Raw genomic sequence first — 24,668 nt, forward strand, 5'->3', positions numbered from 1 at the left:
TCTATTTTGGTAACTTCTTTCTCCAACAGTGGAAAAACTGGCTCTCATTACCTACAATATATTTACTTATTTGTTCAGTCCCAGTATACACATTAAGTAGTTTCAGAACTGGTAGTCATGCTCTAGAGTACATCAAGGATAGTGCTTTTTTTGTCTTGAGTTTTATGGTGTATAATCCAAATATTGTTTCATATGATCAGAGAAAAATCACTTCCTCCTCATCCTTTTTACCCCGTTCCCATCACTCATTCTTGACACCTGTTCTTACCTATATTATGTATGTTATTAATCTCATTAGTTTCTGGATTTTACTTCCAATATTTCTTTTTGAATAAATGAACAGATAATGCAGAATTTCTTATACTCCCCCTTTCTTACATTCCATATTGTCAATAATCTTTTGTACTTTGCCTTGTCAATAATATCCTGTAACTCTTATCTGTTTTTCTTTTTAAAGATTTATTTATTTATTTGGGGGGGTGTTGCAGAAGGAGAAGGAGAGAGACAATCTCAAGCAGACTCCCTCCTGAGTGAGGAGCTTGATGAGGGGCTCAATCCCACGACCCTGAGATCATGACCTGAGCCGAAATAAAGAGTCAGATGCTTAAGTGACTGAGCTACCCAGGCACCCCTCTGTAACTCTTTTCATATCAATTCCTAGAGATTTTCTTTATTCTTTATTTTATAGCTGCATAATATTTCATCATGCGGATGTACCATGTTTTGTTTAACCACCTCGCCTATGTATAGGCATTTTATAATTACAAACAATGTTGTATTAAATAATTATGGGCATATGTATTTAATATTGTTGGGAGGGCATATCTAGGACTAAAATTTTGATCTCCTGATGGCTGATTCAATTCTGTTTTAAATCAAATGATGCAACAGAATGTAATTAAGACTACTCCTCAAACTAAAAAATGTAGTACACGTATATACAACCAAATAATATTGTATTAATAGCATTATTTTCTTTCTCTAATCTAATTGTAACTGATTTTGAGACAAGCAGTTCAGTTCAATAAAAATTTGTCCTCGACTACTTAGCCAGATGGTTAATTTTGAAAATTAAATGTGTTAAAATTCTACATTTCTAGTCACACCTTCATTCACTAGTTTTTACTAAAAAATTAAATCTATTAGTTGTACAGTTTCTAGTCTTTAAAAACCCACTATTATACTAAATTATTTTCTCCATTTTATTCTTGTAGAGACAAGAGATAGAATTATAAACTGTAGTCGTAATTTGGTTCCTTCCAAACCCTAAGTGTGGATGTCAAATAGGGTGGGAGCAGACAAATGAGACTGCATGATGTCAGGAGCACTTTTCAGGTTGTCTGACACCTGTTAGAGGCTTAGGGGCTCTCCCCACTTCCTTGTTGGAGGAGTTACACTCAAATTCAGCTTCGTATGGAATTGGAATTGTGGGTCTTCAGGCCCCTCAGGTCTCCACACTCTGAATAGCTAGTGTTTTGAACTGTGAACAGGATGCTCCACAGTCTACCTAGCGTCCATCCGCAGGGCTGCCTCTCATGTGGGTTCAAGGAATCCCTAATGTAGCCCAGGCTAGTTCACCAGGAGACTGCCTTGAGATTTGGAAACCAGAAACTAGAGAGTGTTTTCCTTGTCTCTTCTTTCATCATTGGCTACAAAGACCTACCATGAGACCACTGCCAGGTCCAACCAAGCCTCAGAAAAATCACTGGTGGGAATCTCCAAAGTTTTGGCGAAATGTCTGTCCTGGATTCTGCAATGTCAGCAGATTCAACTGTGCAAATCTATGCAGCAACAAGAATTTCAGGTCTGCCAAATGGTTACTTCTGATATGGCTCCAAATATGTGCTTCATCTACTAACCAATTATGTCACTGATAATATATAAGGCAGAGTCTAATATGTCAGCAGTTTAGTAGGGACCATACTGTTTGGGACAGGACCAGTTCAGATTTTTTGAATTTGCATCATAACCTCTTTCTCCGTGATCACAGGAGTAAATAAAGCTTCAAACCATATTGCTGAACCCAACCTTCCAAAAATTATAATACTAAAGGTGATTTTTTTTTTTTAACTGAAGCAAACGTAAGGAAAAAAAAATTTGTCAAAAACACATAAAATAAGTTTCTAGGTGGTGGTGTTCTTATGTTCTTACCTCCTCGATCTCGGGCAGCTAAACTTTGACCCCTTCTTAATGTAATGTCCAATTGGTACATTCCGGGATCAGCCAAGGGGACATCTGCATTACTGGTTCCAGCAGTACTTATTTTCTGAAAAACAAGAAATATACAAAATATTAAATTTATTATCTCTTTCCTATTTTCTCTAGTGGGGGCCATATATAGCTTCACTCAAACTGGAAGAATTAGTTAATAAAATGAATCATCTTGTGCGTTCCCATGCCATAATCACCTAGTTCTCTGAAGGTTTTTAAATTCAGGAAATTCTTTAGACTCAAAAAAAAAAAAATGACACTTATAGGAATTCTTGTTTTAACTCAGATTCAAGATAACAAATATAAGATGAAAAACATTCCCCATGGGTAGCCCCACATAATTCAACAAAGCAAGACTACATAGGAATAGTGTCTGAAGTAAAAATACAATCAGTGATGAATGGAGAATAAAGGTATGCAAGAACAGTTCATTTCCATACAAGTGAGCTGACAAAGTGATTTATTCAGGTAACTGTGTTGACTCATTTATCTATGCAAAAGGGTCATACTGATGGATTACACATTTCTATTTCAATCCCAGCATAAAATATGATGTAATTATACAGAAATAAATTTACCCAGTATTTTTGACAGTATTTGCAAGAAATAAATACTCAGTGGGACTAAATTTCTAATGCTGCTTTCTGTAGAATAAAAGTGCACAAGCTATTTCTAGAACTAAACATTTTTGCAATCCTACCCCTATAGGATATCTTTAGTAACAATATACTATTAATTTACAGGCATTAAGTTAAATAAACACTTGCAAGGAGAATAGCTATATTAAAACAACACAAAAGAAACAATAAAAATTGTATAGGTCACATTTTATACTTTATGCCACTTTGAATACAATAGGAAAATTGACTTTTCTTTACATATTGAAATTATTTTAAATTCCTATATTTTTTCTTCCAATTCAAAAAGAAATATTCTTTTGTTTTGGAATAATATGCATGGATAAGGTAAAAATTTAGATGCCGGTCTGACTCTTCTAATTCTACAGTTCATATGAAATACAATTATAAAGCAGCTTTCCCCCCCCTATGCTTCAAGACCAAGAAAGCAGCTTTCCTATAGGAGCAATTATCATTTAAAACAAGAAGCAGCACAACTTTGACAGATAACCCAAACTCCTCATCTCTCCTCTGGTAACAATAAGAAAGATTCCACTTCTTTTCATGGTACCCCTGTTCCTACATATGACACCATGGTTCCCACAGTGGCTCAGGCTAGAAATCAATGAGCTCTCCTTGACTTCCTCATTTCCCTCTCCACCACATGCACAAAGTTGCTAAATCCCATCCACTCCGTTTCCACCACCATTCCATCTCCCAATTGTCTTTATTTTTAATTATTTATTGTTATGTTAATCACCATACATTACCTCATTCGTTTTTGATGCAGTGTTCCATGATTCATTGTTTGTGCATAACACCCAGTGCTCCACGCAGAACGTGCCCTCTTTAATACCCATCACCAGGCTAACCCATCCTCCCACCCCCTCCCCTCTAAAACCCTCAGTTTGTTTTTCAGAGTCCATCGTTTCTCATGGTTCATCTCCCCCTCTGACTCCCCCCCCTTCATTCTTCCCCTCCTGCTATCTTCTTCTTTTTCTTTTAATTCCTATTACCCCTAATTTGGATCCAGCCTTCGACAAGAGAGCAACAAAGGTGAGATGATTGTCTTGCTCTTCTCTCAAACATTGGCTTTTCCCACCTCCTTGGCGTTACCAATTCTAACGATTTAGGGTATATCCTTCCACATGTTGAAGGGCTTGTACAAACACAGACACATATAGGTTTATTTTTCTTTTGTTGAGTTTTCAGTTTTTGTCTTTTAAAAAGATAGTACTATATTTTGCCTATTATTTCACAATTTATTTAACTTAAAAATGTCACGGGCACTTTGCTAATCAATACATATGGATCTATTTTTTTTCAAGGTACATCATTTTCCACAGTGTGGGGGTACCGTAATCATAATTTCTTCAATTATTTCTCTATTGATGAACACGTGAGCTGGTTTCGGTACTTGCCACTATGAGGACTTGCACTTTTATTTCACTGATAGGATGAATTTTTCCAAAAAAGTTTATATAGTTCACATTACTATTGGAAGTATACAAGACACGTATTTCCCATATCCTAGCTAACATCGTATGTTACCAATTTTCAAGTTTGGAGGGCAAAAAATGTTCTCTCCCTTAAATATACATTTCCAGAACTATGGTAGGGTGTCTTGTAACTAATGTAAATGACAAGAGTGATAGCTGTTCACTACACCACACAGGAGATGCCAACTTGGAAAGACAGGAAGCCAATCAAGGCCTTCTAAACAACTTTTTGTAAAACAGTTTGTATGTGGGTCTAAAATAAGCAAAATTTAAATTCAAATCCAGAAAGCATTTGTTAAAGCTCCAAGTATGTTCCAAGCCTTTTGTTAGGTTCTTGTGTATACATTATTTCAAAATAAACAAGCCCATTAATAAATACTTGCTATAGATAGATTTGCCACTTTCTAAGAAATGTAATAAAATCTATAGGGAAGGAGACATATTCCACCCACTCTGCATCCTCTCTAGTATTTTGATAGGTATTTTAAAGGCAGAAAAGTCTGAATGTTCAGATGGCTGCATATTTTGTAGTTTTCATTGTTCTATGCAGTTCCTCTTGAAGTTTAGAGTTAATAATTTATAGGGTACCTGGTATAATATTTTAAAATGTATATTATACTATATGGGCAAGGAAGGAATTTTCAAAGATAATTTTAACTGTATTAGGTTTTTCACTTTTGTTGTTTTAGAATTTAATACTTGGTTAAGAGAGAACTTCACTGGACTTATATTTACTGGCTTTTTAAAGCCTGAATAATATTATTCTGTGTGTGTGTGTGTGTGTGTGTGTGTGTGTGTGTGTGTGTGTCACATTTTCTTTATCCATTCATCCAATGATAAGCATTTAGGTTGTTTTTATCTTGGCTATTGTGAACAATGCTATAATGAACTTGGGAATGTAGACCTCTTTCCAAGATACTGATTTCCTTTCCTTTGAATAAATACCTGCCTTCCTCCTCTTGTTATCTGTGTCTTCCTTCCCAGTCTTCAAGGGTCATTTCATTAGCACTTATATCTTTCTTGTCCATTATCACATTCTATCTCAAATGCCATATTTGCCATTTTAGATTGTAAACTTCTAAAATCAGGGAATAGGGTGTTAAAGAACAAATTGTGACAGAAGCAATGAAAATAGAAAGATGTCTTTTTTTTTTTTTTGATGTCTTTAAGGACACATGATCTGGCTGAACAGACACAGACATGGGGATGAATGACAAAGTTGGGTTTCATATGTGGTTTGTTTCCTCTCTTTTTCTGTTTTGGCACCTTCTGTCATGAGGAACCTAAGTATACCCTTAGAATCTTTTTCTAATATATAGTGCTATAGGCTGCCATTACCAATTAGTCAAAATTGGCACTTATAATGAAACCCTGTCCCCTCAAGAGCTGTAATTAAAGACAGACTGCCGTAGTGGAGTTATTAAGCCACTGAGAGAACAGGAAAGAAAGACCAGTTACAATGTGAGAAGAATCTGAGGTGACCTCAGAGAGAGGTCAATGGATCAGCGTGTGAAAATATGGGTGGGACGTTGACAAATGAAGATTTGGAAGAAGGGAGGATGGACCAGAGGGGGCATCACTGGATAGTGTGAGAAATGAGGTAGAAAGGAAGACTCGTGTACTATGACACCAGGCTGAGGAGAGTTTCGATCCATGGGCAACATGAAACCATCTTTTGAAGAAAGAAGCAGTAATAACCAGGCCTTGTTTAACAAACACTTATTGCCTATCTGCTCTCGCCTAAGTGCTTAGATTTCAGAAATAATCAAAACCAGGCCTTTTCTTTCCACAGGATAGAAGAGAGAAGAGAAATCCTGTGGATATAGAAGTTTTTTAAAGGTTTTATAACAGTCAAGTTTAAGTCACAAGGGTCTGATCTGGTCAGTGGTAATGAAAATAAAAAGTGAATTTGAGAGATACTGAGGAGATTCAATCAACTAAATTTGTCAATTGACAAGATGTGGGAGATAGGGCAATGGATGGATGAGTCACACAGAAGTCTGAGCTGAGCCCCTGGAAGAATGATGGTGCCAACAGTGTGAGAGGAGAAGCAAGCTCCAAGCCACCACAGTGAAAACTCCCAAGGATCCCTCCAACTCTCTAAAAGAAGGATGTCAAGAACGTAAGATCTAGAGAGTCATCTCTCCTCAGGCTCACTGAAGCGGTTCCCAGAAGAAAACTGGTAGGCTAATTATAGGGAGATACTAGAAATATATTTTTTATAGTATCTTTCTAAAAATGTTTATTAAGTCCCCAAATGTTAACATGTATTAGGAAAGAGATATTTGAAGTGCTAGGTACATATACAGCTCTAAAACAAGCTTTGTCATTTTAAACATATTTTTTTCAAATTTAACACTTATTTAGTGACTATTATGGGAACTTCAAATAGATCCTTCTTCTCCCCAAACTGTCATGCTCCACACTCAGTTGCTCTGTTTAAACTACTGTGTTGAGGTATGATTGATGTGTAAAAAGCTATACATACATAATATACAATTTGATGAGTTTGGGGATAAGATACATCTGTGTAACCATCAAGGCTGCCAACACGTCCAGCACCTCCCAAAGTTTCCTCCCACCTCACTTTTATTATCATTTTCTTGTTTGTGGTCAGAATACTTAATAAGAGATCTACCCTCTTAGAGAATTTTTAAATATATGATACAGTATTGTTAGCTAAAGGCATGGTGCTATACAGCAGATCTCCAGGATGTGTTCATCCTGCGTAAGTGAAACTTTGTACCCTTTGACCATTACCTCCTCATTTTCCCCTCTCCCTCGCCCCAGGCAATCACCATTCTCTGCTTCTATAAGTTTTACTATTTTAGATTCTACATGTAAATGAGATCATACAGTATTTGTCTTTCTATGTTTGGTTTATTTCACTTAGCATAATGTTCTCCAGGTCTATTCATGTTGTCACAAATGGAAGACTTTCCTTTTTTTTTTAAAAGATGGAATGTTATTCTATTGTATACATACAATAAATTTCCTTTATCCATTCATCCATCAACGGGCATTTAGGTCATTTCCATATCTTGGCTATTATGAATACTACAATAAACATGGGAATGCAGGTTATCTCTTCGCAATCTTGACTTAAATTCCTTTGCACAAATCTCCAGAAGTGCAATTGCTGGGTCATGTGGAAACACAAAAGACCCCAAATAACCAACACAATCTTGAGAAAGAACAAATCTGGAGGCATGACACTTTCTGACTTCAAACTATACTACAAAGCTACAGTGATCAAAATAGTATAGTACTGGCAAAAAAACATCTGTATAAACCAATGGAACAAAATAAAAGGCCCAGAAAGAAACCCATACATCAGAGAAGAAACCCAAGGTCAACTAATCTTCTGTAAAGGCACCAAGAACAGAAAGTGGGGAAAGGACAACCACTTTAGTACATGGTGTTGTTAAAACTAGATATCCACATGCAAAAGAATGAAATTAACGCTTATCTTACACCATATGTGAAAATCAGCTCAAAATGGATTAAAGACTTAATTACAAGATCTGAAGTTGTAAAACTCCCAGAAAAAAACATGGAAAAAACTCCTCAGTATTGTTCTTGGCAATGAATTTTTGGATATGACACCAAGAGCACAGGCAACAAAAGCAGAAATAGACCAGTGGGACTACATCACATTAAAAAGCTTCTGCGGAGCAAAAGAAGCAATCAGCAAAATGAAGATAACCTATGGAATGGGAAAATATTTATAAACCATATGCCCAATAAGGGATTAATATCCAGAGTACATGAGGAACTCATACAACTCGAGAGCAAAAAACCACACAAACTAGTTTGATTAAAAATTGGGCAAAGACCTGAATAGACGTTTCTCCAAAGAAGACATACAAATGGCCAACAAATATATGAAATGGCGCTCAACATCACTATCAGGAAAAGCTAATCAAAACCACAATGAGATTTCACATCATGTCTTTTAGGATGGTTATTATTAAAAAAAATAAAAATATAACAAATGCTGGTGAGAATATGGAGAAGAGGGAATCCTTGTACAACTTTGGTGGGAATGTAAAATAAATGCCTAGCTCAAAGTCTGAAATTCAGGGTTCCAGCCACAGGTAGAGGATTAGGGAGGTTTCTGTGACAACAGTCAAAGTTTTGGGACTCATAAGGCCAAAAAGTAGATGCAATATTTGAAGTTGTACATTTTGAGTAAAAGTCAGAACTTCATCAGGTCACTTATGGGAAAGGCAGAAAAAGAATGTGGAAGAGAGGGTCTCTGAGAATTTGAAAGGAAGCATTTGGAAGGATTATGTCCAGAGCACCCACGTCTTCTACTCCACCCAGCCACTATTTTTGCAGAAGCCCTTCCTCCATGTTCCTGGCTCGCTTGAAGCTGGGCAGTTACCATCAATGATAATGTCAAATTTCCCAACCCTTCTTTGCCTCATTTAAACAGATTAGTGGTTCTCAACCTTGAAGGCTTTGGCTGGGCACCTGGAAACTCTGCGGGCGGGACCCAGGCAGCAATATTTTCTCTTACAGCTCCTAGATGATTTTAATATGCAGCCTAGCCTGGCCCATTGTGCTAATTATAAAAGCAAGTCTTTGAGAAGGCTTATCTACAAAGAATTTCCAGACTTTTAAAATGTATATCATGAAACACTTGCAAAATACATGGGGGAATCAATCTGAGGGTCTCTCTTACTTGGAGCTCTGCTGCTTAGGAGGCCTTTTTACGCAGGTAAGAAAGCTGCCACCAGAAGATATAATAGTGCTGATGGATTGAAACTTGAGAGTGCCACCTTGGTTTTTTGAGATTTTCATTATAGGTGAAAAAAAATGGGGTTACTCTGTTAGCTGCGGTGGTTGATCATTATCATCAATAGGAAGTGGAGTTATTGTAGCAGTGTACAAGGAGGGAGAAGAATGTCTGCATTCTAGGAGATTTTCTTGAATGCTCCTAGAACTGCCATGCACAGTGGATTGCAGATTGGCTTGGTTTTTCAGCATGTGTTTTATACACTCAGGCCATGCTCAGTGCAGCTCTAACTTTGTCTCTCAACAAAATCCACTTGAAGTTAGAACTTCATGAAAGCTTTTACATTTTCAACTTTGCAAATTTAACAACCTTGTCAAGGATATCAAGAAGCATCATTGAGGATTTCTACTTAGTCATTACCATTTTCTACTTAGTCATCTCTCCTAGTTTCTATGACATTGAAGATATTTGCACAGTGGAAATCTCCGTCATATGGAAATCAAAAATTTTAAAAACTGAATTCTCAAAAACAGAACTCAAAAGCTCCTAAGGTATTCTCAGTTCAGTGAAGCTCCCTGATTCACTTACCATGGCAACATTATGATTAGTTGGAGGTCAATGGACTAAATGACTTTATAAGTTGAAACCACACAATGGGGAAATCCATGGCAACCAATGGGCATGCCCTACCAGGTATGTCAGTCACAGTGTCTGACTAATCCACAGCCCACCTTGAAAGAGCAGCTTATGCTTGATGTGAACTTAACTTCCTTGCCTCTTGTTCCTAGCCGATTAGACCTGTAGCTGGTTCTCTGAGCTAAGGGCAGACAATGCCAGGCTAGTCAATGATAGGTTGTAACATGGGAGTTATTAGGCAAAGGTTGTTTGTATCAAGTTCGAAGAGAAGAGAGAGTTAAAAGTGGCTGCTAAAACCCAAGGGTCATGACAGAGTGACTGGAGAGGCCATGATAACCCATGTATAATTCCACACCAAGAAGGTGGTGCTATAACTAAGCACAGAAGTACAGGGTGGAAAAAGTACATACAGTAGAAAGTAGAATGCCACCTTGTAGCAGGACATATAAACAGACCAACTAACCAAAGTCAAGTATAACAATAGCTGGGCAAGAGAGTGAATATCACATGATGTGATGAGCACTGAGGGTTATAAGCAACTGAAAAATTACTGAACGCTACACCTGAAACTAACAATGTATTCTATGTTGGCTAATTGAATTTAAATAAAAATTTTTTTTTTTTTTTAAAAGGAGAGTATCTACGAGTTACTACTGTTGAAGTCCTGGAGTGGCTCTGGGACTTAAGGGCCAGCTGCTCTGAGCTCTGTGCTCTTGTATGGCTATGGTCTCCTTCGCTTTGTACGAGAAAGGTGAAAGAAGCCCTTGGCTCTTACAACACAATAGATCAAGAAAAAAGAGCAACAAGAATGAGCACAGAAATAAGAAAGCAGTCAGGTAGCATGGGAAATCCATGAACACTCAGAATGCAGTCATACAGGAGAAAGTGAGCTGCACAGAGAGGCTGCAGATAGACAGAAATCGCCCCATGCCTCAATTTCTTCCTTCCCGGTACTGTGCAGTGTTCACCGATTTGAACTGATGCTCCCGAGATGCTAGCTCTCCACCCACGGGTCAAATAAGGTCAATGCTCTGCAATTACAAAGTGAGGATAACATCATGTTTTTATTAATATTTGCAGCAAGAACTGGGGAAAAAGTCTTACGGTTAAGGTAATCATATAATTTATCATTCAAACCGAGAGTCAAAGGGAGTGCTTTTAATAATTATAGGCAAAACCATGCATTAAGAAAACTGTCTCAGAGAAAGAAGGATGCATGTTATAGTACTTAACAAGTTAGCCATGGGTTAACTAGAAAGATACACTAAGCTTCTTTCTGCTGATCCCCTGGTCACATCAAAGCTTTACGACAGTTCGTTTTAGAACTGAACTACAACCTGGGTTGAATTCTGGGATTTTGATTTTGCAATAGTCCAAGTCAACCGAAATGGGCCTATAAATACTCAGGCCCACAAAATGGCAATATTTAACCACTACTGAAAACAGTACAAAATTCAGTACTCACAGAACGTCTTTTGTGGGACTCCCACAACACTGATTACTCACCCTTGACTTGTCTGCTAAATTGACTTCTGTGGAGCATCACTTCATTATTGCCGATAACTTTTTCCACCCACACATACAGCATATAAAGTAACTTAAGCCAAAGGAAAGCAAATAAAATCCTCTTTTCTCAATCTTTATATACATGGACCACTCCTTTTTGGAATCAGATCCATAACCAGCCTTTCTGTTAACCAGATGCAGACTTTGATGATGAGGGGCGGGTGTGAGGTCTACCATTTAACTTGAGCCCCAGATACTTATCCCCTCTGCACCTTGGTTTTCTCTTTAATATGGAGCAATATATACCTTACAAAGGACTGTTTCGATGATGGGATAAAACATGTAAAAGTGCCTTGTTAAGTGTAAGAAATTATTTAACTATAAGTAGTTATTTGGGGGCAGGAGGTGAGGAGAACTATTATAAAACAGAGGGAAGATTACAGGAGTCAAAACACAAAGATGTGTACACAGGCCTAATTATACTATTGACTCTGCTCTGAGGCAGAGGAAAAGTTTTTGGACCTCTAGGGGCCTCATTTTCTTCTTTAAAAAAAAGAATCTTGTGAAAATGAAAGGAAATAACGTAATTTACAGTGTTTGTCAAGAATCAAGCGATTTACAAAAGCAAAGTAGGGTTCTTCCTGGTTTTTAAAAATTATAATATATACTGTGTATATACTAGTGCTAGCCATCAATTGATGGCTAATCAGCGATTACAAAGTATGTCATGCTTAAGGGCGCCTGGGTGGCTCAGTTGGTTAAGCGTGTGCCTTCAGCTCAGGTCATGATCCCAGGGTCCTGGGATGGAGCCCCACATTGGGCTCCCTGCTCAGCAGGGAGTCTGCTTCTCCCTCTGCCCCTCCGCCACTCATGTTTTTTTTTTTTTTTTCTCTCTCTCTCAAATAAATAAAATCTTAAAAAAAAAAAGAACATCAGGCTTAGGGTGACTCTTCTGCTTTCAGTGCTATTACTGGATGACCATTATCTTTATTATTTCATCAAAATATTTGTCAAACCTGAGAGCATGGTAGATTTTACTTGTGTTAACTCTTCTGAAATTTCATCTTTTGCTGAGTTCCCAAGCATACTCTTTCCTCCCCAAAGAAAATCAAGCTGCATTAAAGTGTGGAGCTACCAGCAAAAAAACCAGCTCCGAGAAGAAAAGATTTGTCACAAAAAGGTATCATGGGATGCCTGGGTGGCTCAGTCCGGTTAAGTGTCTGCCTTCAGCTCAGGTCATGATCCCAGGGTCCTGGATTCATGCCCCACATCAGGCTCCTTGCTCAGTCTGATCATCTCCTTCTCTCTCTCTCTCTCTCTCTCTCTCTGTCTGACAAATAAATAAAATTTAAAAATCCTTAAAAAAAAAAGAAAAAGGCATCATGTGCAATAAGCAACTTGTTTATTGATTTTATTTTCCTTGCCATGAATACTTTTGCCAATAAATGTTTTAATAAATTAGACCAGTTCTATGATTTCCAAAATTTGAGCAATATGCACAGGAAAACATTTTGTTTCAGAGGACTTGAATTTCTGAGATTCCAGCAAACTGAGAGACAGCAGCTTGTGTAACAGATGTTATGCTTGATGCTAAACATTTGAGAAAATACTTGCAGTGTTTCTATCTGTTCATATCTATAAAACTGGAAGTGCAGGGAACCATTGCCTCATAGCTTTTATGATAAATAAAACTTCCTATAGACTTAAAAGCATATCTCTACTTCTTTTGGGACACTCCTACAGTTTTTACTTTTGTTCCTGTGGCTCACAAGCATTTTTTATTTGGGGTTCTTTTTGAGTTATTTATATTATATATATTATATTATTTCTCTCGAAGTTAACTCCAGAAAACAACAAAAAGCCAGAGTAATATTTTAGTATTTCTATCAGGTATCAATTTTGTGGGAATAGCCTATCAATCCTTAGAGTAAAATTATACAGGAGTCTTTCCAAAGAATAATAAAAAGCTCTAGGCAACATAAACTCTACTTTCTTTATTTCAACATTTAGTTTTCTTGGGAGAAAAGCATGGAGATGGTACTTTTTCTGAATGGGAAATTAACACATTTTGGTAATTAATCTTCAACCACACACTCCCCCAAACGCCCAAAGTTGGTCTCATCCTCATTCAGCATTTCCCTCCCTCACTCATCCCCTCCCTCCCCGCGCCTCCTCCCTCACCGACTATTTTTTTAATCCCCTACTGGATGCCCAGAGCAGAATTAATGTTATGGAGAACACAGATGTTTGATTATAGTCTTTGCTCTCAAAGACTACCATCGAAACAGTTTTGCATGTAAAGTTTAAATGCCACCATGGAGAAACAAGACAAGGTGTTTCACGGCAATAAATGAGAAGTCCTCTCCTCCTCCAATCTACTTCTTTTCCTTGGGTTTGAGGCATCATTATGGAATGCCTAGCCACCTAAGCTAGAAAACCTGCACTTATTACCCCTGGACCCACAGGGGGCAACCATGAAATCCTATCACCTCTTAAAAATGTTTCTTTGGTCAACCTTTTCCACCACTCCAGTCTATGTTTTATCTATTGCACAGGCCAACCTCCATAACTTCCCTTCTGCTCCCAGACTCTAGTTTCTTCTGTTCATGGAGTCATTTAAAATGATTCTTATGGAACATTTTTAATTATATGGGCAAAAGCTTAGGAAAAAGCAGTGAGGGGGAAAGTATGACAAAAAACCTGCATACAGAATGATATTAATTAGGTTAAATATACCTATGCATTGAGAAAGATCCAGGAAGGAAATAGGACATGTTAATTGGGGTTATTCCTGTGGAAAACGAGATGAAAGGCAATTTTACTTTCTTCCTGCTTTTCAAAAGTTTTCAAATTTTCCTACAAATGTATAGTATTATTGATCTAATAATTCAAAGACTTAAAAATAATACTGATTTCTGCTCTTTCTACCCTTTGATAACAGTATTAAGGATACTACAGAATGGAGTTCTATAAACTTGCTTTGATTTAATAAATGCCTTCACATGAGGTAAAGCACATCTATGTGCCACTCCCATTTACATTTAAGATGGAACTCATGTATATTTTGTCACTTTAAACAATCTCAGGGCTGCAGGTGCCCCAGTGTGGTTGAAGCAGGATCTCCTACGCTCAGCTGTGCAAATAGCAAGGCATTCCTCACAGGTAAGACCAAAGCACAAACATGGAACTTCAGTGGAGTCTGGCACAAAGGGGCCCTCGGTGATTACTGTGATTTTATTTCATTATTTTCCCTCTTTGCAAACCCTGGCAGAAGAAGTTATTAAGAGTTTTCAAGTAACAAAATAAATAACGCAGTACTGGATTATAACGCAAAGTTTAAAATAAATATCCACGATTCCATACTGATATAAACAAATGATTTGAATAAATAATTGAATAAAGAAATAAATGGGGAGGGGCACCTGGGTGGCTCAGTGGATTAAGCATCTGACTTTGGCTCAGGTCATGATCCCTGGGTCCTGGGATCAACTCCTGCATCCAGCTCCCTGCTCAGCAGGGAGTCTGCTTCCCCCCTCCCTCTGCCCCTCCCCCAACTTGTGTGCTCTCTCTCTCTCTAATAAACAAAATCTTTAAAAAAAGACAGAAAGAAATGGGGAGAATAGACAAATCTGTGGTGCAAAAGAATTCAAAATAATTTACGTAGATACTGCTCCTCAAGGAGTTTGAGCATAACACCCCAGCTCTTAAATGTGGGCTGCATAGAGCGGCTTCCAAAGAGGAGAGGAAGGAGATACCTGATGAACACTACCTCAGCCAGGGGATCAAGGTTAAAATTAATGCGGAGAAGTCATGCTGATAGCATGTTCCCTTGTAGTCTGTGATGAGAATGGCACTTTACCTCTGTCATCTTCCCAAAACACACAACCTCTGCCTAACCACGAGGAAGACACCAGACAAACCCAAACTGAAGGATATTCTATAAAATATCTGACCAGTACGACTCAAAACTATCAAGGTCATCAAAAACGGGGAAAGTCTGAAAAATGGTCACAGCCATGAGGAGCCTAAGGAGACATGAAAATATTACAAATGAAATGTGGTATCCTGGATGAGATCCTGGAACAGGAAATGGACCCCCAGTGAAAACTAAGGGTCTGAATAAAGTTTAGACTTTAGTTAATATTAATGTATCAAAACCGGTTCATCTGCTGGGACAAATGTACCATAGTAATTAATGTAATATGTAAGCATCAGGGGAAATCAGGGGTGAGACATATGGGAATCATCTTCATAACTTTTCTGTACATCTAAAAATACTCTAAAGTGAAAAGTTTTAAAAAGTTTTTATACAGCTAATTCTTTTGTGTAAATAACCTAGTCCTTGGTAGGGGGCAACTATTCTCATTTGGTTTTTGCTTCGTAAGTATAATGATATACTTCCCAGAAGGCATGTTAGTGATAAATTAATCTAACCTGCCTCACCATCCCTTTTCCTTCCCACATTTCACAGAGGAGAAAACAGAATGATGGTGTAAAGGATACAGTTACATATTAATTATGTTTAATCAAAGTAATTTTGTAGTATGACTGTTACTTCCAAATTTCCTGCTCACTTTCAAAGGGAAAGAGAGCAGATTCTAGTCAGATTGTTTTTTCCTTTTAACTTCCATCATCCAATAGCTTAGGTTCTTACCTTACAAAATTAGGATAAAAATAGCACCTACCTGATAGAGTTGGTGTGAAAATTAAATAAAATAATATGTGTGAAACAGTATCTTGTGCTAAAAATGTAATATTTAGACCCTACCTTTTAACTGTTAAGAAGACAGTCTGATCACAGATCAGAACATAAACTAAATGGTATGAAAGATAGATTGTATCTAGTTGAGACTAAGACACATTCACACAGGAAGCGAAGTCTGAGCAGTTGCAGGAAATCATTTGTCAGGGATAAATATGGACATTTCTCAATTTTCACAGATTTTCAGAATCCTTCATCCATGAATAGAAATGCTCTCATCTGAGCACGATTTTGTGATGACAGTGTATTTGCAATTATTCTTACAGTGGGTGAGAAGGCTGTGAGCAGAGGTATGAATAATAAGAAAGACAAGAAATCAAAAATACATTTCTATTTCCTTTTGCAATATGCTTTTACACTTGTTTGTGAGATTTCAAATTCTGAAATGTTACCACAGGACTGGTAATTTTATTTACTTGGCACATAGTCTGTCATAGAGAAAGGTATTTTATGAGGGTTTTCCATACATAAATAAAATCTCTTGGATTAATAAATGTTAAAGCAGGATCACTATAAATAAATAGTAGATCCTAGAAATTATCAAGAGTTGACTGTAGCAGTGAAGTAAATACAATGAAAATAAATGCTTAGTTTGAATTATTCAATCAACTGATATTCTTTAAGTGTTCCAAGGACATTGCTAGAACAAAGTGAGTAACAGCTTAGGTGTCCTCAGTACTAATTGCAAAAAAGACATCTTCTAAACTGCCAAAACTTGAGTGATATCCTATGAGTAGATAATGATGCTCGGTGTCACTTTGAATTTTTTAAAACTTCCTCAGAGCTTAGTATTTTGAAAATCCAAAATGGTCAAATGTCTCTCAGTAATAGGTATTTAGTGTAGGGAAGCTTTGATTTATTACAGAAATATATACTATTCCCCTTGGCAAGCAGTTGTGTGTGTGTGTGTGTGTGTGTGTGTGTATGTTTCCTGAAATGACTCTGCTTCTAATAGAAATTTTAACAAGTGTTTTTTGGTGTAAGTATTCCCTGAGCCTACCCAGGGACACAGATAACTTCCTGCCTGGGCAGCGGATAGCTCTTTCTGTGGTGGCTGGACAACAGTGATCACAATGCTACATGTACTGATTACATTCCAAGCACGGGTTTCCACATTTCTCTTCCTAATAGCCCTCAGTTTCCTCTTGGTAATCACTATGGTTGTGGGAAACTAACTTGCTCTTCATCTTGAGGGTGGAGAATGACAAGATTAGGCCAGTCCAACACCCTGACTAAATGACTAGTTCAGGTTTAGGAATGTGACTGAAGCTCTTCCAATCAGGGTCAGTCTTTGCTCTTGGTTGAGAATGATGGAATAGGCTCAATCATTCCTCCTGGATGAGAATGAGGAAACATGTAGCTGGCTGTGGGAGTGTTGGCAGCTATGTTGGGCTCATGAGAGGAATTAGCCTGGGATGAAGCCAATAATGGGGAAGGCTAGGTGGACAGACAGAAATACACTAAATTCTCATGACTTGATTAAACCACTGAGTTAACCTCTAGATATTCTAGTTATGAGCCAATAAATTCCCTTTAAAACTGTAGTCTATTTGAGTTGTGCTTTTTGTTACTTGCAACCCAAAGTATTTCAACTGATGACATAGCTAACACTGATGCAGCACAAACGTCGTCTCATTTATTGTGCACAAAAACCTAAGGAATAATTACTCTTATTATCCTAGTAACACAGGCATGGAAACTGAGGATTAGAGAGGATGAATTACTTGCTTCAGCTAGAAAGTGCTAGAAGTAGGATTCAAACTTGTCCAATACCAAAAGCCCATGCCACTACACAAATATTTCCTCCATATTAAAAAAAAAAATTCAGAAGGTGAATGAGACATCTGAAACTACATGGCAATTTTAACTGCTCAGACCCTAATTATATGTTTCCTTAACTAAAATTTCACGTCAAAAGGAAAGGGTGGGTTGTGGTTAAAGAAAAAGTACTTTAAATTTTTTTTAAGATTTTATTTATTTATTTGAGAGACAGTGAGAGCAAGCGAGCACAAGTGCGGTGAGGGGCAGAGGGAGAAGCAGGATCCATGCTGAGCAGGGAGCCCGACATGGGACTCAATCCCAGGACCCTGGGATCATGACCTGAGCTGAAAGGCAGTCGCTTAACCCACTGAGCCACCCAGGCGCCCTGTACTTTAAATTTTTAATATCAAGTGTTTCTAAATCACAGACTCATAATCTTTCTTATGGAAAAGATATTTTTCTCTACCTTCTATTTCTTTAAGCAATCTGTAGGGCATTTGTTTGTTAGTTTCTAATCAAACCTCTTTGGTGTCATTAACTAGATAAATAGCTGGATACTACTATTTCAGGATAAAATCCTTATTCAATGTATATACAACTCAGGCATTTATAATTAGTAAAGAGAATACAATCACACATATTACCTTCATACAAATTCATGTAGTATAGAAATCATATATAACTTTCTCTAACCAGAAGGTGCAGAAAAAATCTTCCCCAAAGAAGAATATATAATTATAAAATTATTTTTAGATCCCAAAGATGAAAACGCACCCCTTCATTTTGCAGGAAAATGTTGTTCGTTTCTTTTTTTAAGCTCAGAAGTTTCCACGCTTTCAGCTAAATCTGTCCCATTTGTCGTACTTGAAAAGGCTACCTGTGAGCACAGCATCTCACTTTCCACAGGAGTGCTAGTTCTAATTGCGAACGTCTGAAGACCTGAGGTATTAGCGAGGGTTCTGAATCTCACTGCCTCATCACATGAGCTATTAGACCAGCTGCTTTTGTTGGTTCACCGCAGTACTTTGAGAAGTTCCCAGTTATTGATAATTGGCATACCTACGCTTATTTTCACAGCCAGGGACCTGTTTCCCAATGCTACTCTGAAGGACTTTGTTTATACAACTAAATCGAATAGGTATAAGGTCTATTTACAGAGCCAATAAATGCATCACTCAGTGTATCAGAGAAGTGCTGTACAAAGGGTATTTGGCAATTCAAACTGCTTCCTATGAAACTATCAGTTCTGAACACTAAACAAATAGAAATGATATCACATGGCCAGAAAACAGTGGGAAGACCCAGATATTTGCTGTCTACTTGGTGTCACGGTTTATGGATGGTGATAGGTAAGCAAACACCAGAGTTAAGAAATAACAGCATCACACACCATCCTGTTGTGAAAGACAAACCAGAGCTCACACACGTAGCTGGGAGCATTGCATGTAGAATTCCCAGTACGTTTACATCGGGTATAGAAAGCTGGTGTCCTGCTGTGTGAGGCCATAGGCAAAGAGCAGGACAGATGGCCTGGCCATTCCTGCCTTTCCAGCAGGCAACAGAGAAAGAGCAGTTGTGCTCAGGAAAGGAGAGACCATTGTCTTCTCTTTCCAAATGTCAGTGTAAAAAGTGCCACAGTTTATGATCTTCAGCCTGCTTCACATTGATCTTGGCATTCTGTCCCTGAGCCAGTACATCAATTTCTAGGGCTTTAGATAACACCCATGCCCTGGGGCTGACCCTTCTGAGTTTCAGGCCCACATAGCCAACCACCTACCTGACGTTTCTATTTGAATGCCTCATGGGCAACTCAAACTTAACATGTCTAAAATCATCTCTTGATTGTCCCATTTGACCTGTCCCCATCCTTCAACTCAGGCAAAGCAGTCACCATCCATCCTGCAGCTCAGCAGCATCCTTTCCTCTCTTCTCTCTTCAACCTCATCAGACCCATCAGCAAGTGATGAAGTACACTTCCAAGATGTGTCATAACTCTGTCTTCTTTTCCAAATCCAGCACCACCACCCTCAAGTACATGCCCCATCATCCCTAACCTGAATTTGCCCAGGAGCCTTCTAGTGATGTTGCACTCATGTCTGCCAAAGCAGCTGAAGTGATCATCAAACATAAAAATGATCACGTTACTCTCTTGCCTAAAACTTTTCAGGGGATTTCCAAACACTGAAAATTCCTTATCATGGCTTACAAAATCTTTTACAATCTTCAACACCAGTTTCTCCAAATTCATCTCCAGCCACTCTCTCTCTCTTCACTACCTGCTAGCCACACCAGCCCTGTATGAGGTGCTTGTCTGGGCTAAGCTCTCGTCTACTAGGAGATTTAGACAGGCTTTAGTTTTGCCTGGAGACTTCCTCCCCAGGCTGTCTGCATGACTACCTCCTCATCCTGGAGGTGTCAGCTCCTACCATCTCAGAGAAGCCCTCCCTGACCCACCCACTGAAAGAATTCTCTGTTATTCTTTTTTTTTAAGATTTATTTATTTATTTGAGAGAGAGAGAGAGAGAGAGAGAACATGAGCGGGAGGGACAGAGGGAGAGGGAGAGAGAATCTCAAGCGGGCTCTGCACTGAGTGCGGAGCCCAACATGGGGCTCAGTCTCAGGACCCTGAGATCATGACCTGAATAGAAACCAAGAGTCGGATGCTTACCCTGTTTAACCCACTGGGCCACCCAGGCTCCCCTCCATTTGCTATTCTTTACCATGGTAACCTGCTGTGTCCTTCAAGTAACTCATTGTAATTCGGAAACATTTTATTTGTGAATTGACCTGGTTTTCGTGGATTTTATATCTCTGTGCGTTTTACCCTCATGACTCCTGCTTTTAGCAGAGTACTTGGCACACAGAGGTACTCAATATACTTCTGATGAATGGACGAATGAATGAAGAATGGTTTGTAGATGCAGTGAAAGTCACAGGGCTAGCCCTCAGCAAGAGGAAAGCATAGTTTAAGAAGGAAACAAAAGCCTCAGCATTTGATGAAGTGTCTCAGGATTTAATAGAGTAAGGCTTGAGTCATGTGTCAACCAGGAGCATCCGTAAAAAGGATTTGTAGTCAGTGGTTGTATATGAGCCAAATGGGATTCAAAAGCTAGAGTGGCCTCGTCATTCGATATGGAATTTGTATTTAATATGCGAACACATACCTAACATCTGATATATGGTACATGGTAACTTTTGATTTTTAAAGTTCTCAAAAATAAGACCATGGTAAGAATGCTTGAAACAGCATGACATAATGGTTACGAAGACAGCTCTGTGGCCTGACTGCTTGCATTTGCACCCTGGCTCTGATATCTCCTAGCTGTGGGGCCTTGGGCAAGTGGCTTAACCCCTTCATACCTCGGTTTTCCTTTCTCTGAAATAGAGTAACAGGTCATGTCTCATCGGGTTGTGAGTATGTGGGGAGTTAATAATTGCACCGTGCTTATGACAGTGTCAGGTAAACAGTAAACACTATAGAAATGTTAGCTATTACTGCTATATTTCCAGAAACAGCAGGAAAGGTTGTATTTGGAGTGGATGAACTCTGAGAACATGTCTCCCAGCAGTACAGTATTCTGTGGATCCAACCACATGCAGCAATTCATGAAAATTTGCACAGATAGAGATGCTATAATTTCATTGCTATTATTACCTTGAAAAGAATTCATTTGAAAGGCTAATTAGCTGCACATGCAATTCTTTAGAAGATGCACAAGAAACCTTGTACAAAGCTACGGTCAACTAAATGAATGTGAAACCTATATCAGCTGTAACAGCTAATTTCACAATTTGACTCCCCTTCAATACCTCCAGAGAGAGAACTCTTAAAAATAAATGTGCCTATTTTATTAACTTTTATCTTGGATGTTACTTCATTATGCTAATAGTCTCCCTATTGATCAAGTCTATTCTTCATTTCTCTCAAGCCTTGGGAAGAAATACTAAAATATTCAAGGATGAAAGAATGAATGAATAAGAGCACCAGCATCAATACTATCTCACCACTTTTACTTTACAGTGTCAAGTTACGACTGTTCTATTTATTTTATTTTATTTTATTGTGTGTACACATTTGGTTTTATTTTAACCAAGTAACTTGTACACTTTTAACGTTTAAAACTGAGCATCATCTTTCCTTTCCAGTGAAACAAAAAGAAAATTTAAAAATAAACAGCAACAAAATTACAATAGAGACTGCCAATTTCCAATACGATCGTACAGGTTCTGCTGATTCTCCCATCAAGTGGCAGCGCTCAAGAGTTTTAAAGGATGATTAGTTCAGCAGACAGGGTCACATTGCAGGAGTCCTCCTGACCATCCCTATCCTAACATCTTCTCTCCTGGATTCCTCCTCTCCCAGAAGTTAGTTCCCCTCCAATCTGTGCAGTGTCAGTATCTCCCTTTGTTACTGGCTCACTGTATTTTAACTCTTGACCTTACAAATCTATTTACCCCACTAGACTGTGAATTCCTAGATATGCTGACCAAGCCTGATTCATCTTTGCAGGTACCTTGATGAAGGTTTACCAGATTGATTTGAATTTCACGAAAAACTATAATAATGCTTAATATTAGACACTAATGCAGTCTTTCAAATGCCATTCCTGCTGAGAGATAAGCTCTCCGAGGGCAGTAATTTCTGTTTGGTTCACTCCACTATGTATCTAGAACAGTATATGACATGGTGGGGCACTCGATATATATTAAGGGAGTGAAGAGAGGAGACACCTATAACCTAAAGTAGTAGGTTTATGGTTTATGGTTTATAGATCCTGTATCAGAACAGGCCTGAGAATTAACCAGAGGCCACAACAACTATATGGAAGTAGATGATGAGACCATTTATTTTTCTCATGGACTAATCTCCATTTCAATGTGTAGATCATCTATGAACATGAATACAGTCCAGCACAGAGATGCATAAGTTATGAGAATGCAAATTTACAAAGTGTTTCGTTTAATATTCTTGTTGTGGGTACAGTGCTTGGTTTATTTTCCTAAGACTAGATTGGATTTCCAAGGCCTTCAACAAAACTAAGTGCCAGCTTGGCATCAGGCCACCATCTTGTTGTCTTTGTAGGTTAGTAATTGGCACCGGTTGTCTGAAGTTGTCTCGGTTGAAAACTCAGGATTTGCTTGTTGAAGGCAGAATTAACTTGTGTACCATGTCCCTTTTGTTGGAGACCTCTTTAACATTTTTACTTTCCTATTGACTGTGTGAAGAGAACTTCAAAAAATCAGTATCAAGTGGCACAAACTGGCGCGATATTTTCATTAACATGGCTGCAAAGTGAGGCCTGGGCTGGTACCACCATGGCCTCAGTGACATCTGTTCTTCCTAGTGCCTCATATAACCCTGGTTAAATGGTCCATGAGGCACTACGTGGGTACCATGGTATAGACTCAACTATTCCCTACAAGCAGTGAATGTTTCTCCTTGACATGGAAAATTTATCCTTTGAAAGTCAAGTCCTAGGAGGACATTTGGTTCCCTGAGTGCCTAACTGGTAGCATATGGTATGTCATAACTGGTTGACCACTCTCAAAGTATTATGTCATTGCATTAATAAAAATAAGGAACTTTAGAAACATTTCCATTTTAATAAAAACTAGTTCTTTTTGATTCAATAATAATTTAATGTAAATTTCAAAGAATAAAGAAAATAAAAGGCGATCGCTATTGAGTTTTCTCTTCCTATGAAAACACTGTACCTCTATAAAATTAACAATGGTGGCATTTTAGTAGTCTGACACTGAATCAAGGAATTCATATAATTATTTCTGAGGAATAGGACTTCTGAGTACCAAACAGCCTATCCACCCTTTCTTCCTTTTTCTCTTACCTCCTACCTCTCTCTCATATCCATCAGTCCATCCATCCATCCATCCATCCATCCATCCATTAGGGAATGGATACACAAAAATAGATTAAGACATAGCTCCCATCCATTAAGGAACACATAAATTTGGTGTTACTGTAATGTAATGAGATATTAAGCAGAAAGTTCTTAAATTGCATAATATATTCAAAGGAAACTTTCTGATAATGACTGCATATAAAATATGTTAAGTACAGGGAGCTCTTCATACTTGCACTTGAATTACACAAACGGACTAATGTAACTGCAGCATAATTGCTTTTCCTCTCTTTCCAACACATCAAAGGAATAGAATTTGCTGTTCTTTTTTTAAATTAGATTATTTAGGAGTCAGAGTATGAGTAATTTACTGATGTACTTTTAATCTTTGTCTGCCATTAGTTGTAATTGCTGCCACAAACTAAAGATGGCAAAAAAGCATAACATATGGTTTATATAAAACTTTTTACATGAAAAACATTATTTTGACTGACTTAATATTTACTAGAATTTGCACCCTATGGGAGAAAAGACACAGATCATTATAATGACAAATCCTTTGTCACTGGGGTTAATTTCATAAAGAATTTATGCCCACTGTTGTCATTCTGAGAACACCAAATAATGATGATAGATACTGTTAGAGATTCTACTCAGAATGTCACTTATCTCCCCTGAGTGAAGATGAGAAGCTACTAAAATAGATAAATCATTGTCAGAAGTAAGAGTTCACCATTGCCCAAAACACGTATTAATATCCCACTTTCTAAGCAACTGAGGTAACACCAAAGAAATACTTAGGAATAGTCCAAAAACTAGATCCCCTGTCCTGAAGACCTGAAGCACAGGGGTGCTCACTGAATGACTGACTGGAGTGTCCAATTCAGTTTCCTCAGTTGAGAAGAGTATTCACTGTAACAAGATATAATAACAGAATTCTGCAATTAGATCCATCATTATCAAAGGGCAGGAGATTTGGAGAGAGGAAGAATGACAAAGGATTAATGTTACCATCTTCCTCCTGGCTGCTTGAGTCTACTTCCAAAGAACCTCAGTCTAGTCTTCGGAAAAGAG

General features: G+C 38.0%; 1 protein-coding gene across 11 annotated transcripts in view; it reads right to left on the reverse strand.

Annotated features, from left to right (window-relative positions):
• The window catches only part of MCTP1 (multiple C2 and transmembrane domain containing 1), a 505,859-nt gene that overhangs the window by 276,595 nt on the left and 204,596 nt on the right, over positions 1-24,668 (reverse strand). For all 11 annotated transcript variants that reach the window (XM_088023395.1, XM_088023389.1, XM_088023396.1 and 8 more), the window contains exon 2: positions 2,152-2,266. In XM_088023395.1, coding sequence (XP_087879521.1) covers positions 2,152-2,266 — 115 coding nt within the window. The remainder of the gene's footprint in view (positions 1-2,151; positions 2,267-24,668) is intronic.

Source organism: Eumetopias jubatus, unplaced genomic scaffold (genome assembly GCF_037043125.1).
Source record: "Eumetopias jubatus isolate StellerSeaLion01/CBP00866 unplaced genomic scaffold, mEumJub1_p1.0 scaffold_5, whole genome shotgun sequence".
NCBI lineage: Eukaryota > Metazoa > Chordata > Mammalia > Carnivora > Otariidae > Eumetopias > Eumetopias jubatus.